Source organism: Bufo gargarizans, chromosome 9 (assembly GCF_014858855.1).
Source record: "Bufo gargarizans isolate SCDJY-AF-19 chromosome 9, ASM1485885v1, whole genome shotgun sequence".
Lineage (NCBI taxonomy): Eukaryota > Metazoa > Chordata > Amphibia > Anura > Bufonidae > Bufo > Bufo gargarizans.
In genome coordinates this window covers 179,349,693-179,364,989 of record NC_058088.1, presented here as the reverse complement: position 1 = coordinate 179,364,989, position 15,297 = coordinate 179,349,693, and the positions used below count along the sequence as shown (strand labels likewise).

The window sequence follows — 15,297 nt, the reverse complement described above, 5'->3', positions numbered from 1 at the left end:
GACCAGGCTGCTACTCACCTCACTACATCCACAGCCGCCCCTCTGTCCAGGCTTCTACTCACCTCACTACATCCACAGCCGCCCCTCTGTCCAGGCTACTACTCACCTCACTACATCCACAGCCGCCCCTCTGTCCAGGCTACTACTCACCTCACTACATCCACAGCCGCCCCTCTGTCCAGGCTTCCACTCACCTCACTTCATCCACAGCCGCCCCTCTGTCCAAGCTTCTACTCACCTCACTACATCCACAGCCGCCCCTCTGTCCAGGCTACTACTCACCTCACTAGATCCACAGCCGCCCCTCTGTCCAGGCTACTTCTCACCTCACTACATCCACAGCCGCCCCTCTGTCCAGGCTTCTACTCACCTCACTACAGCCACAGCCGCCCCTCTGTCCAGGCTTCTACTCACCTCACTACATCCACAGCCGCCCCTCTGTCCAGGCTACTACTCACTTCACTACATCCACAGCCTCCCCTCTGTCCAGGCTTCTACTCACCTCACTACATCCACAGCCGCCCCTCTGTCCAGGCTTCTACTCACCTCACTACATCCACAGCCGCCCCTCTGTCCAGGCTACTACTCACTTCACTACATCCACAGCCGCCCCTCTGTCCAGGCTACTACTCACCTCACTACATCCACAGCCGGCCCTCTGTCCAGGCTACTACTCACCTCACTACATCCACAGCCGCCCCTCTGTCCAGGCTTCTACTCACCTCACTACATCCACAGCCGGCCCTCTGTCCAGGCTACTACTCACCTCACTACATCCACAGCCGCCCCTCTGTCCAGGCTACTACTCAGCTCACTACATCCACTGCTGCCCCTCTGTCCAGGCTTCTACTCACCTCACTACATCCACAGCCGCCCCTCTGTCCAGGCTACTACTCACCTCACTACATCCACAGCCACCCCTCTGTCCAGGCTACTACTCACCTCACTACATCCACTGCTGCCCCTCTGTCCAGGCTACTACTCACCTCACTACATCCACAGCCGCCCCTCTGTCCAAGCTTCTACTCACCTCACTACATCCACAGCCGCCCCTCTGTCCAGGCTACTACTCACCTCACTAGATCCACAGCCGCCCCTCTGTCCAGGCTACTTCTCACCTCACTACATCCACAGCCGCCCCTCTGTCCAGGCTTCTACTCACCTCACTACAGCCACAGCCGCCCCTCTGTCCAGGCTTCTACTCACCTCACTACATCCACAGCCGCCCCTCTGTCCAGGCTACTACTCACTTCACTACATCCACAGCCTCCCCTCTGTCCAGGCTTCTACTCACCTCACTACATCCACAGCCGCCCCTCTGTCCAGGCTTCTACTCACCTCACTACATCCACAGCCGCCCCTCTGTCCAGGCTACTACTCACTTCACTACATCCACAGCCGCCCCTCTGTCCAGGCTACTACTCACCTCACTACATCCACAGCCGGCCCTCTGTCCAGGCTACTACTCACCTCACTACATCCACAGCCGCCCCTCTGTCCAGGCTTCTACTCACCTCACTACATCCACAGCCGGCCCTCTGTCCAGGCTACTACTCACCTCACTACATCCACAGCCGCCCCTCTGTCCAGGCTACTACTCAGCTCACTACATCCACTGCTGCCCCTCTGTCCAGGCTTCTACTCACCTCACTACATCCACAGCCGCCCCTCTGTCCAGGCTACTACTCACCTCACTACATCCACAGCCACCCCTCTGTCCAGGCTACTACTCACCTCACTACATCCACTGCTGCCCCTCTGTCCAGGCTACTACTCACCTCACTACATCCACAGCCGCCCCTCTGTCCAGGCTACTACTCACCTCCTCATAAAAACAAATCAGGTTAGTCTGACAACTTCTGTCCTTGGTAAGCCCATGCTGGTTATCACTTATAATATTATTTACAGTCACATACTCCTGTATTTAGTCCCTTAAGATTCCTTCAAACATTTTTCCCACAACAGAAGTTAAACTAACTGGTCTATATTTACCTGTGGAGGACCTTGATCCTTTTTTAAATATGGGCACCACATTTGCCTTGCGCCAATCACTTGGCACTGTACCAGTACCTAGAGAATCTTTAAAAAATTATAAACAGGGGCACAGAAATGACTGAACTGAGCTCTTTAAGCACTCTTGGGTGTAATCCATCTGGACCCGGAGCATTGTTCACATTTACCTTATTTACCTTCTCTTGGACCATATCTACAGTTAGCCAATTCAGTATATTACTGGATGTACTAACAGCCCCGGCACCACAGATATCAGTTCCTTTCTCTTCATTTGTATATACAGAGCTAAAAAACCTATTTAGGAACTCTGCCTTTTCCTTATCTTCAGTGACTACCCCCCTTTACCATTATTTAGGGGACCTACCTGCTCAGACCTAGGTTTATATATATAAAAATACTTTTTGGGATTTTTTTTTCTTTCTTTTGCTACCTGCTGTTCATTTTGTATCTTTGCTAATTTAATCTCCTTTTTGCAGATTTTATTAAGCCCTTTCTAATCTTCAAACGCTACAGCTGACCCCTCAGATTTGTATTTTTTAAATGCCCTCTTTTTGTCTTTTATTGCCCTTTTTACAGTAGCTGTAAGCCATGGGGGGTTTCTACAGACTGGCCCATAAAGTGGTCCTGCCGCAAGTTGAAGGATTTTCTCCCCTTAGCGGTTAAGACAGAACCATGACCCCAGTCAATGTGCAATCCTACAGCAGATTCGCTGTCTCTGAATATTGAATCCTACCTAGATTTCAATATTCAGAGACAGCGAATCTGCAGTAGGATTACAGTATTAGCCAGGGCACCAATTTAAGTTAGAATCAGCCAGTTAGTCTATTCAGCAGTTACACATAGGAGTGTGTGCAGTGTGATTTAAATTCGAGGGATTGCAGGTCTGACAGCTATTGTTAAACAGTGATGGCCAGTTCCCCGAGCAGCTGTGTGTACGAACACAATGACACACAAGTCCGGCGATGCACAGGTAAGCCCTTACCTGTGCCTGCGCCGCAAGCCGGTCTGAAACAAATGCGGTCATCGGGAGCAGGCAGTTCCAAGAACAGCCCGATGAAGGCCCCCAGCGGCTGTTCTCGGAACTGCCTGCTCCCGGTGACCGCATTTGTTTCAGACCGGCTCGCGGCGTAGGCACAGGTAAGGGCTTACCTGTGCATCGCCAGACTTGTGAGTTAAGATGGCAGCCCGCATGTGATCGTTGGCGAGCACTGCGAACTGGCCATCACTGTTGATAAAGTGTCATACAAGTCTGCACTGCTGTAAAACATATGTATATTAGTGAAGCAACTGATTCATGACTTCAAAATTGGCAGCCCTCAGTACAGAGTCAGCCATGTTCTATCAAGTATCTACGGCAGGCATCCTCAAACTGCGGCCCTCCAGCTGTTGTAAAACTACTACTCCCACAATGCCCTGCTGTAGGCTGTTCGGGCATGCTGGGAATTGTAGTTTTGCAACAGCTATGAATCAGTTGGTGGACAGCGAATAAACTGGCTCACGGGCAATGCTGTATAGATTGCTGAGGAGCGAGAGGACATTGTGCACATCTCCACCGCCCTCATAGCAGATAATTCAAGAGCACATTGGGTTTTTTAACTGAAGTGTGACGTTTTAAATTCACTATGAACCTGGGTCAAGTTAGGTTAAGAGCCTTTTTGGCTTTATTAAAAATTTTACAGATGCGACAGCATACAGTGTACTGTCCGCCTCTTTTATGACCCCATTGAAATGAATGGGTCCACACCCGTTCCACAAAATTGTGTAACGGATGCGGACTCATTCATACGGTCGTGTGAATGTGCCCTAAAGATGTAGGAACCAGAGAGCCGCTAGTTCCGGGCAGACGCGATAGTCAGTCCTATCTATTCGCCACGCAGACGATTAATGCTGTGTCTCCACTTTTCCAGGGAGCCAATCATCCTGCCTGCCGAACGCATCAGTCCGACCTACGACACCGACCCCGAAATCAGCACCACCCCTTCCTTGCACCCTGGCTACACCATGGGAGATCTGGGAAACAAACTCCTCGATTTACTGGAGCCGGAGACGTCCCAGTCAAGCCTGGAGAGAAGACGTAGACTTGTCGTAGGAGGGGGAGATGCGGAGGAAAGGGGGGAGCAGGACTCTTTGGGGAAACTGGCAAACAGGGACAGCGGCATTGACAGTATCAGTTCTCCATCCACCAGCGAGGAGATGTGCTTCCTCGGAGAGGTGGAGGAGGGTGGGAGAGAAGAGATGGAGCCCCCTCATATCACAGTACAGCACAGCTCACCTCGAGACTCGGAAGGTGACAGCGACATGGAGGACGGTAGCGGTGGAGAAGAAGAACTGACTCCTACAAGACTGGATCCATGTGAGGTAAGACGGGGTCATTGTGTTCGTACACACAGCTGCTCGGCATGTGTCTGAGGAACACCAGATCTGTCCAATCCAACCGGAACTGGAACGCATTCGTCTTATCACACTTATCATTCCAAGCTATGAAGCCACTTTGGAAACATTTTTGAAGTCTCTTTTCATTATTATTATTATTATTATTTTTAAAATCCGACAGCTGACAGAACTGCCCATGGACCATAAGGGATCACTCCGGTCATAGTGGTCGTCTCGTTAGGAAAAATAGACATCCACTCTCTATGAGCCAGAGTGGCGAGCGATTCCTGGAGGACCTGAGCTGTCCATGTGGCTATGCATCGGAATGGCTTCCACGTAATACTATGTTTCTTACAGTGCAAATAGTTTTCCCAGGGAGCAATCCTCCATATCATCAGAAACATCTTTGTTGGTCACATAAAATCATAATGCTCTTCAGATCGTTGGAAATCATTATCTTAAAGGGGATGGCGCATCTTATACATTGGGGGCATATCGCTAGGATATGCCACCTATGACTGATAGCTGCAGGTCCCAGAGATGGGACCCGCACCTATCTTTAGAATGGAGCTCGCAAAGTGAAGGTGAACAGACTGCGCATGCACGGCCGCGCTTCATTTATTTCTATCGGACTGCTGAAAATAGCCGAGCACTGGCTCTGTCACCTCTATAGAAGTGCATGGAGCGGTGGGTGTCCTTCCCATTAGTTTCTATAAGACTTCCGAAAATAGCTGAGCGCACCGCTTAGCTATTTTCAGCGTTCCCATAGAAATAAATGGTGGACGGCTGCACATGCGCGTTGCACTCTCCTTCACTTTGCAGACTCCTTTCTAGAGATAGGTGCTGGTCCCAAGGGTGGAACCCCCACCTATATGAGATAGGCCAACTTATGGTCACCTTAAAGGGATTGTCCACTCCTTTAATTAGGGATGAGCGAAGCAAGCTTCGGGTCCTAGAGTCGAAGTCGCTTCACTCAAGATTTCAGCTTAATGCCATACGGAGATCCGTCTCCGTACAGCATTAAAATGTATGGCCTCCGACGAGGCAAAGCCAGTTATTCCCGAAGTCTCGCGAGACTTTGGTGAATAACTTCAGTATTTGATTTATTAAACTGAAAAAAAAACTTGGATCCGAACTCGGCTTCAAAGTGTTCAAATGGTTTTTCAGTTTGAAAATCAAATACCGAAGACTTCGGGAATAACTAACTTCGCCTTATCGGAGGCCGTACATTTTAATGCTGTACGGCGACGGATCTCTGTACAGCAGTAAACTGGAAGATTTGAGCGAAACGACTTCGGATATAGGATCCAGAGCTCGCTTCGCTCATCACTAATATTAATGGACTGTCCTGAGGACAACCCCTTTAAAGAGGACCCGTCATCTCTCCTGGCATACCATTTGTTTTAGACAATATTTGTATTCCCCATGCAATAACAATTTTTTAGCACCTTTTCTTAAAATTCTGCGTTGTCAGTCCCATGTTACTCCTCCTGGAAATTCATGGATAAATTGACATCGGGGTATTACTAATTAGTGGGGTGTCACTACACACTCTGACATTGTCCAGTAAGTGCTGAAGACGTCAGACTGTGTAGGGACACATCGAGAAGGGGAAAAGTCCATTAATCACAGCCTTTCCAGGAGGAATAACAGAGGAACAGCACAATGCCACATGCTAATAAAAGATTAGTTATTTTATGGTGAATACATCTATTTCATGAGGCAGACATTAGGAGAGCCGACGGGTAATATTTACCTTCTATGTGGAAGTTCCCGGCACTACAGGCAGTCAGCTCCTCCGAGATGCTGATTAATTGCAGGCATGCTAGCAGTACTTAAAGGAGTCGTCCAATGAACATTGTATGATCACTGGGGGGTCTGATGATGGGGACCCCCACCAGTCACCAAGCAGGGGTCCCCAAGTCCTCTGTGAATGGAGCGGTAATATGTACATGTGACTCCATGCTGTAATGCTGGACAGTAAATTGGGCGGGGGTCACACAGGCGCTCACACAAAAGAGTCAGGGACCCCCTGTTCTCAAGATCAGTGTAGATCCCGGTGATTGGACCCTAAAAAATCATATATTTATATACAGCCCCTTTAATGCCAGCTGCAGACACATCATACCAGCTTCCGGCTGAGCATGCTGACGGAAAGCACCAGGCAGAATACCAGGGCACCACAAGGGTCATGGCCATTCATGCCTGTTACCTCCTACTGCAGCTCTCCTAGCGGCCATATAAATATGTGACTAATCCGTACATAAAACAATAGCAGAGGTGGAGGAGAAATGACTAACGTAATTGTGGGTGAGGCGTCCACATTGCACGGCTACAGAACCATACATAACAGCCTAGTCACGGGGGGGGAAGGAAATAGATCTGGTTTATACACTCCTATGTATTGCGTTGATCCATTTATCATTTCCAAATTATGACTCCTTTAATTGGCCCGGGGACTGTTTGAGCTCAGGATCTATGATGCCGGGGGGCTGTTTGAGCTCAGGATCTATGATGCCGGGGGGCTGTTTGCGCTCAGGATCTATGATGCCGGGGGTCTCTTTGAGCTCAGGATCTATGATGCCGGGCGTCTCTTTGAGCTCAGGATCTAGGATGCCGGGGGACTATTTGAGCTCAGGATCTATGATGCCGGGGGTCTCTTTGAGCTCAGGATCTATGATGCCGGGGGTCTCTTTGAGCTCAGGATCTATGATGCCAGGGGGCTGTTTGAGCTCAGAATCTATGATGCCGGGGGGCTGTTTGAGCTCAGGATCTATGATGCCGGGGGTCTCTTTGAGCTCAGGATCTAGGATGCCGGGGGACTATTTGAGCTCAGGATCTATGATGCCGGGGGTCTCTTTGAGCTCAGGATCTATGATGCCGGGGGGCTGTTTGAGCTCAGGATCTATGATGCCGGGGAGCTGTTTAAGCTCAGGATCTATGATGCCGGGGAACTATTTGAGCTCAGGATCTATGATGCCGGGGAGCTGTTTAAGCTCAGGATCTATGATGCCGGGGGGCTGTTTGAGCTCAGGATCTATGATGCCGGGGGGCTGTTTAAGCTCAGGATCTATGATGCTGGGGGGCTATTTGAGCTCAGGATCTAGGATGCCGGGGGACTATTTGAGCTCAGGATCTATGATGCCGGGGAGCTGTTTAAGCTCAGGATCTATGATGCCGGGGGGCTGTTTAAGCTCAGGATCTATGATGCCGGGGGGCTGTTTAAGCTCAGGATCTATGATGCCGGGGGGCTGTTTGAGCTCAGGATCTATGATGCCGGGGGACTATTTGAGCTCAGGATCTAGGATGCCGGGGGACTTTTTGAGCTCAGGATCTATGATGCCGGGGAGCTGTTTAAGCTCAGGAGCTAGGATGCAGAGGGGATGTTTAAGCTCAGGAGCTAGGATGCCTGGGGGCTATTTGAGCTCAGGATCTAGGATGCCGTGGGCTATTTGAGCTCAGGAGCTAGGATGCTGGGGGTGGGTGTTGAGCTCAGGATCTATGATGCCGGGGGGCTGTTTGAGCTCAGGATCTAAGACGTTGTGGGGTTGTTTCAGCTCAAGATCTAGGATGCCAAGGGGCTCTTTGAGCTCAGGATCTCTGATGTCGGTGGGCTATTTAAGCTTAGGATCTGTGATGCCGGGGGCTGTTGGACGTCAGGATCTCTGATGCCAGGGGGATGTTTGAGCTCGGGATCTCTGATGCTGGGGGGCTGTTTGAGCTCAGGATCTGTGATGCTGGGGGGTGTTTAAGATCAGGATCTCTGAAGGTGGGGGGCTGTTTCAGCTCAGGATCTCTAATGTCGGGGGCTGTTGGACATCAGGATCTCTGATGCCGGGGGGCTGTTTAAGCTCAGGATCTATGATGCAGGGGGGCTGTTTAAGCTCAGGATCTATGATGCCGGGGGGCTGTTTGAGCTCAGGATCTATGATGCCGGGGGGCTGTTTGAGCTCAGGATCTATGATGCCGGGGGACTATTTGAGCTCAGGATCTAGGATGCCGGGGGACTTTTTGAGCTCAGGATCTATGACGCCGGGGGACTATTTGAGCTCAGGATCTATGATGCAGAGGGGATGTTTAAGCTCAGGAGCTAGGATGCCTGGGGGCTATTTGAGCTCAGGATCTAGGATGCCGTGGGCTATTTGAGCTCAGGAGCTAGGATGCTGGGGGTGGGTGTTGAGCTCAGGATCTATGATGCCGGGGGGCTGTTTGAGCTCAGGATCTAAGATGTTGTGGGGTTGTTTCAGCTCAAGATCTAGGATGCCAAGGGGCTCTTTGAGCTCAGGATCTCTGATGTCGGTGGGCTATTTAAGCTTAGGATCTGTGATGCCGGGGGCTGTTGGACGTCAGGATCTCTGATGCCAGGGGGATGTTTGAGCTCGGGATCTCTGATGCTGGGGGGCTGTTTGAGCTCAGGATCTGTGATGCCGGGGGGTGTTTAAGATCAGGATCTCTGAAGGTGGGGGGCTGTTTCAGCTCAGGATCTCTAATGTCGGGGGCTGTTGGACATCAGGATCTCTGATGCCGGGGGGCTGTTTAAGCTCAGGATCTATGATGCAGGGGGGCTGTTTAAGCTCAGGATCTATGATGCCGGGGGGCTGTTTGAGCTCAGGATCTATGATGCCGGGGGACTATTTGAGCTCAGGATCTAGGATGCCGGGGGACTTTTTGAGCTCAGGATCTATGACGCCGGGGGACTATTTGAGCTCAGGATCTATGATGCAGAGGGGATGTTTAAGCTCAGGAGCTAGGATGCCTGGGGGCTATTTGAGCTCAGGATCTAGGATGCCGTGGGCTATTTGAGCTCAGGAGCTAGGATGCTGGGGGTGGGTGTTGAGCTCAGGATCTATGATGCCGGGGGGCTGTTTGAGCTCAGGATCTAAGACGTTGTGGGGTTGTTTCAGCTCAAGATCTAGGATGCCAAGGGGCTCTTTGAGCTCAGGATCTCTGATGTCGGTGGGCTATTTAAGCTTAGGATCTGTGATGCCGGGGGCTGTTGGACGTCAGGATCTCTGATGCCGGGGGGATGTTTGAGCTCGGGATCTCTGATGCTGGGGGGCTGTTTGAGCTCAGGATCTGTGATGCCGGGGGGTGTTTATGATCAGGATCTCTGAAGGTGGGGGGCTGTTTCAGCTCAGGATCTCTAATGTCGGGGGCTGTTGGACATCAGGATCTCTGATGCAGGGGGGCTGTTTCAGCTCAGGATCTCTGATTCCGGGGGGGCTGTTTCAGCTCAAGATCTATGATGCCAATCTGTCTTGGGTGAAGGCCTGAACTCGACTTCTATCAGATACTCTGACGCCAACGCTGTAGCTTGTTAACTGAGCAGATTGAGCCGGCGGTGTTATCTCTGCCTGTTGTGTCTAGAGGTCAAGTCATACACTGAGAATGGAGAATTACTCATAGGAAATTACCAAAAGATGCGACTGCTTGTTCGAAAATCATGTGCCCAGACGTTGCAGGAACGATTGATTACTTTCATACATTCCTACTTATCTCAGTCTTATGTCCTTTACAATACCTTTAGGCCAGATTCAGCCCGCTGTTCCAATTTCCATACCCAAACAATGGACAGATTGGGGGCGTCCGTACAGCGCCTCGGTGCAACCATTCATTTGAATGAATTAGTCTCAGAAGGAGAACAATGCATAATGCAGTTTGGTCCATGACGAAAAACTGAATTGCACCATATACTTTAATGGGTCAGTGTGCTATGTGGGTGCAGTCCGAATAGCGCACAGACGGAGGAGACTAGCTTACTGTTGGTCTCTGTGAAGATGCAAAATCGTTGATGGATTATAATACTAGTTTATTTTTATGTGGCAGAGGCGTCTTTGGACCCCCTGATACACCAGGTGAGGGTGGACGGCTATATTTGCACCACCTATGACAAGGGTCAGCAACCTTCAGCACTCCAGCTGTTGTGAAACTACAACTCCCAGCATGCACACTTGCTTGGCTCTTTCTGGAACTCCCATGAAAGTGAATAGAGCATGCTGGGAGTGGTAGTTTCCACAACGGCTCGAGATACCTGATCCCTGCCCTATAGCTTCTGCAGTTAGTTATTCCCATTCCTTTCAGCAGCCGCTACCCTACTACAGTATGTACCTAGGGGTGCACCACCATCTTAACAGCTCCCCACTGATGTTATTTGTAAGTCTCAAATCACTATCTTTAGGAACATTGCACTGCACCTTATGCATCCCTTAAAGGGAACCTGTCACCGGGATTTTGGGTATAGAGCTGAGGACATGGGTTGCTAGATGGCCGCTAGCACATCCGCAATATCCAGTCCCCATAGCTCTGTGTGCTTTTATTGTGTAAAAAAACCGATTTGATACATATGCAAATTAACCTGAGATGAGTCCTGTCCCTGACTCATCTCACATACAGGACTCATCTCAGGTTAATTTGCATATGTATCAAATCGTTTTTTTTACACAATAAAAGCACACAGAGCTATGGGGACTGGGTATTGCTGATGTGCTAGCGGCCATCTAGCAACCCATGTCCTCAGCTCTATACACAAAATCCCGGTGACAGGTTCCCTTTAACATTTGGTTTGGAAACCCTTGATTTAGTATATTAGGGAATGAGCAATTCCTTAAAGGGGAAAGGGGGTTGTGCCATCTTGGACTTTGATAGCATATCGTTAGGATATGTCACCAACGTCAGATAGGTGTGGGTCCCACCTCTGAGACCCACATCTATCTCTAAAACGGGCCCCCGAAAGTAAAGGAGAACTTTACTGATTACTGATAACGGCTGCTCTATATTCATTTCTATGGGAGTACCGAAAAAAGCTAAACGCAAGCTATTTTCGGAAGTCCCATAGAAATGACGCAGCCGCCGCTCCATTCACTTAAATGGAACTGCCCGAAATAGCCAAGTCTGCTATTTTTGTAACTCCCGTAGAAATTAAAGGGGTTCTCCGGGCTCTCCTATATTGATGACCTATCCTCAGGATAGGTCATCAAAAATCAGATCAGCAGGGGCCCGTCACCCTGCCGATCAACTGTATGAGGAGACGCAGTGCGCACGTGCCATCTTCCTGCTCAGCGGTGAGAAAGGAGACGGTACGTGCGTACTGTGCGTGACGTCTCCTCTTACAGCTGATCTGATATTGATCACCTAGCCTGAGGATAGGTCATCAATATTAAAAGCCCGAAGAATCCCTTTGATGAAGGGCGGCCGTGCATGCCCATTCTGGAGATGGGTGCATGTCCGGAGGTGGGACCCACAACTATCTGACTTTGTCGGCATATCCTAGCGATATCCCACCAATGTCCCAGATGAGACAACCTCTTAAACCAAAGTGACTAAATAGCTTGTCTTCAATAAGTTAAAGGCCAAAATCCCGTTATGTCCCTGCATTGTCATCATCAGAATGCAAGGGGCTGTTTATGGCAGCCTGTATACGGTCCATGGGCCACCGTGGGTGACGGCTGTGTTTGGCTGATCACGTGTTTCCTAAAAAATTGGAGATCTGTTTCAGGTGGGGCTGACGTGAGTATGATGGCAGGATATACGTACTTATGTCTCTTATTAAATCCCATCTCCCTTCTTACAGTTCACCGCCCGCCAGAAAGTTTATAACATCGCGAATGAGCTGCTTCAGACGGAGAAGGCTTATGTGTCCCGCTTACATCTCTTGGACCAGGTAAGGAAAACCTTCTGAATCATGATATCTTTCCATAAAGGAGAGGGGGGGGGGGGGTCTTAAAATAAAAATAAGACCCCCTCTGGGTACAGACTGATCCATGCCACAATGTTCAACACCTTAAATGATTATAGGGAATATCCGCTGATCCCAACTTTGTCATGATGGCAGATAACCGGGGCAAAGAGACCAGACCTGATCCTTTGTTCTCTGGTGTCTGGCAGCAGCTTATTCCTCTCTCCCTATTGGGAACACAGTAATGCTTGGCAAAGCCGAGGATGCATGTTTGGAGAGACAAGTCAAGATGAAGAGCTTACAGTCACAAGAACATTTGGCCATCAGTTCTTTAAGGTGTAGGGAACAGGGATAGGGATGACCTGATCTGCTCTACCCCCACCAAGCCCCCTTACCATCTCCTAAAGTTGTCAACTTTTTTTTCAATCAGATATTTTATTAAAGGGATATTTTTATCTTAATTGGACTGTTGCTTTCTTGGCTCCTTCCTTAGCTCCCATAGACCCTAAGGCCTCCTGCACATGAACATGTGCTTCCCGTTGCCGTATTGCGGACCGCACTTGCGGATCCGCAATACATGGGCACCGTACCGTGGCCATTCCGCATCTCAGATGCGGACCCATTCACTTCAATGGGTCCGCAAATCCGGAGATGCGGAATGGTGCGGAAATGAACCCTACGGGAGCACTACGGAGTGCTTCGGTGGGGTTTCGTCCCGTACTTACGTTCCGCAAAAAGATAGAACATGTCCTATTAGCGGAACGGCCGGATCGCGGACCCATTAAAGTGAATGGGTCCGCGATCCACTGCGGCTGCGCCGCGGACGGCGTTCGTGCATTGCGGCCTCCATTTTGCGGGTCGCAGCACGACCACGGGGCGTACACGTTCGTGTGCAGGAGGCCTAATAGAGAGATTGCTGCTTGCAAGCAACAGCCGCCTCTCCACTGACTTCTTTGGGGAAAGCTGCCAATGTCAGGGGTCATAGACATCAGATTTGTGTTGGCGGAAGCCACCAATTTTGGCAGGATCCACAGACATCTCTTTTCGATGCTGCTTGTCTAATGGTTAGAGGAAGGAAAGACTTGAGCTGGTTGGGTTGTAACCTGTGCGATCCATTGTAGCTCTTTGGGATAAATGGTGCCCAGTGCTTTTGAAAGCCACTTATCTCCAGTCCATTCTGAAAAAATATATGACCGGCCTTCTGTGTTGTCACACATATAATAGGAAAATGAGCCACCTTTTAAAGGAGAACCCCTCTCCCTTCACAATCGACTTGGCTCAGTAGCAATGGGAAGCTCAGATTTGCTCATTTTTGACTTGTTCCCTTTGATTGCAGATGTTCTGCGCTCGGCTCATGGAGGAGGCTACCACAAAGGGCTCATTCCCTGGTGAAGTAGTTATGGGCATTTTCTCCAATATCTGCTCCATCTACTGCTTTCATCAACAGTTTCTGCTGCCCGAACTGGAGAAACGCATGCAGGAGTGGTGAGTTATCAGGAGGGGACGGACTGTAAGCTCTTGTGCTAGTCACACAGGGGCAATTTTTGCATATTTTGCATCTATCTGACGGATTTTCCCATGTTTTTCCCCATTTAGGGACAGCAACCCTCGGATTGGGGACATTCTACAGAAATTGGCTCCGTTCCTTAAAATGTATGGCGAGTACGTTAAGAACTTTGACAGAGCCATGGAATTGTTGAACACTTGGACAGAGCGCTCATCCCAGTTCAAAAGCATCATCCATGAAGTGCAGGTTAGTGCTCAGGCATTCTCCAGAGAAATGGACTCTGCATTAAAGTGCATCTGTCAGCAGTTTTGTACCTGTGAGCTTGGCAGCTGAAGGCATCTGTGTTGGTCCCGTGTTCATATGTGCACACATTGCTGAGAAAAATGAAATTATAATATATGCAAATGAGCCTCTAGGAGCAACAGGGGCGTCGCCATTACACCTAGAGGCTCTGGTACCATGGTACTACACCTACCCATGATCCCCCCCACTTCCATTCTAGAATAAGAATAACCAATATTATAAAAGCGGGAGCCCAGTTACTGTATGGATTTTGCACTGTGACCCAAATATACTTCAAGTGCAAATAAACTGAGGGCCCTATTAGACTGCGTAATTTCCGGGCTAATTATTTCTAGCAAATGTTCATACGATTGCATTTTCCCAAAAATTGACATGTATAATCAATCGGCCGATGAATGAGCAAGTTCTCAAAACAACTGCACATATCTCAGCAACAGCCATATGGTGTGAGGACCCAATCAAACAACTCTCCATATCTCAGCAGCTGCCCTATGGTTTGAAAACCCCATCAAACAACTGCACATATCTCAGCAGAAGCCCTAAGGCATGAGGACCCAATCAAACAACTCCACATATCTCAGCAGTAGCCCTATTGTGTGAGAACCTCATCAAACAACTCCACTATCTCAGCAGCAGCCCTATTGTGTGAGAACCCCATCAAACAACTCCACATATCTCAGCAGCAGCCCTACGGTGTGAGGACCCCATCAAACAACTGCACATATCTCAGCAGCAGCCCTATTGTGTGAGAACCTCATCAAACAACTCCACATATCTCAGCAGCAGCCCTATTGTGTGAGAACCCCATCAAACAACTCCACATATCTCAGCAGCAGCCCTATTGTGTGAGAACCCCATCAAACAACTCCACATATCTCAGCAGCAGCCCTACGGTGTGAGGACCCCATCAAACAACTGCACATATCTCAGCAGCAGCCCTACGGTGTGAGGACCCCATCAAACAACTGCACATATCTCAGCAGCAGCCCTACGGTGTGAGGACCCCATCAAACAACTGCACATATCTCAGCAGCTGCCCTACGGTGTGAGGACCCCATCAAACAACTCCACATATCTCAGCAGCAGCCCTACGGTGTGAGGACCCCATCAAACAACTGCACATATCTCAGCAGCAGCCCTACGGTGTGAGGACCCCATCAAACAACTGCACATATCTCAGCAGCCCTACGGTGTGAGAACCTCATCAAACAACTCCACATATCTCAGCAGCCCTACGGTGTGAGGACCCCATCAAACAACTGCACATATCTCAGCAACAGCGCTATGGTGTGAGGACCCTATCAAACAACTGCACATATCTCAGCAGCAGCCCTACGGTGTGAGGACCCCATCAAACAACTGCACATATCTCAGCAGCAGCCCTACGGTGTGTGGACCCCATCAAACAACTCCACATATCTCAGCA

General features: G+C 49.6%; 1 protein-coding gene across 3 annotated transcripts in view; it reads left to right on the top strand.

Moving 5' to 3' along the window:
* FGD1 (FYVE, RhoGEF and PH domain containing 1) overlaps nucleotides 1-15,297 on the top strand; it is a 102,473-nt gene that overhangs the window by 71,911 nt on the left and 15,265 nt on the right. For all 3 annotated transcript variants that reach the window (XM_044305626.1, XM_044305627.1, XM_044305628.1), the window contains exons 4-7: nucleotides 3,921-4,371; nucleotides 11,957-12,046; nucleotides 13,398-13,546; nucleotides 13,658-13,814. In XM_044305626.1, the coding sequence (XP_044161561.1) occupies nucleotides 3,921-4,371; nucleotides 11,957-12,046; nucleotides 13,398-13,546; nucleotides 13,658-13,814 (847 nt within the window). The remainder of the gene's footprint in view (nucleotides 1-3,920; nucleotides 4,372-11,956; nucleotides 12,047-13,397; nucleotides 13,547-13,657; nucleotides 13,815-15,297) is intronic.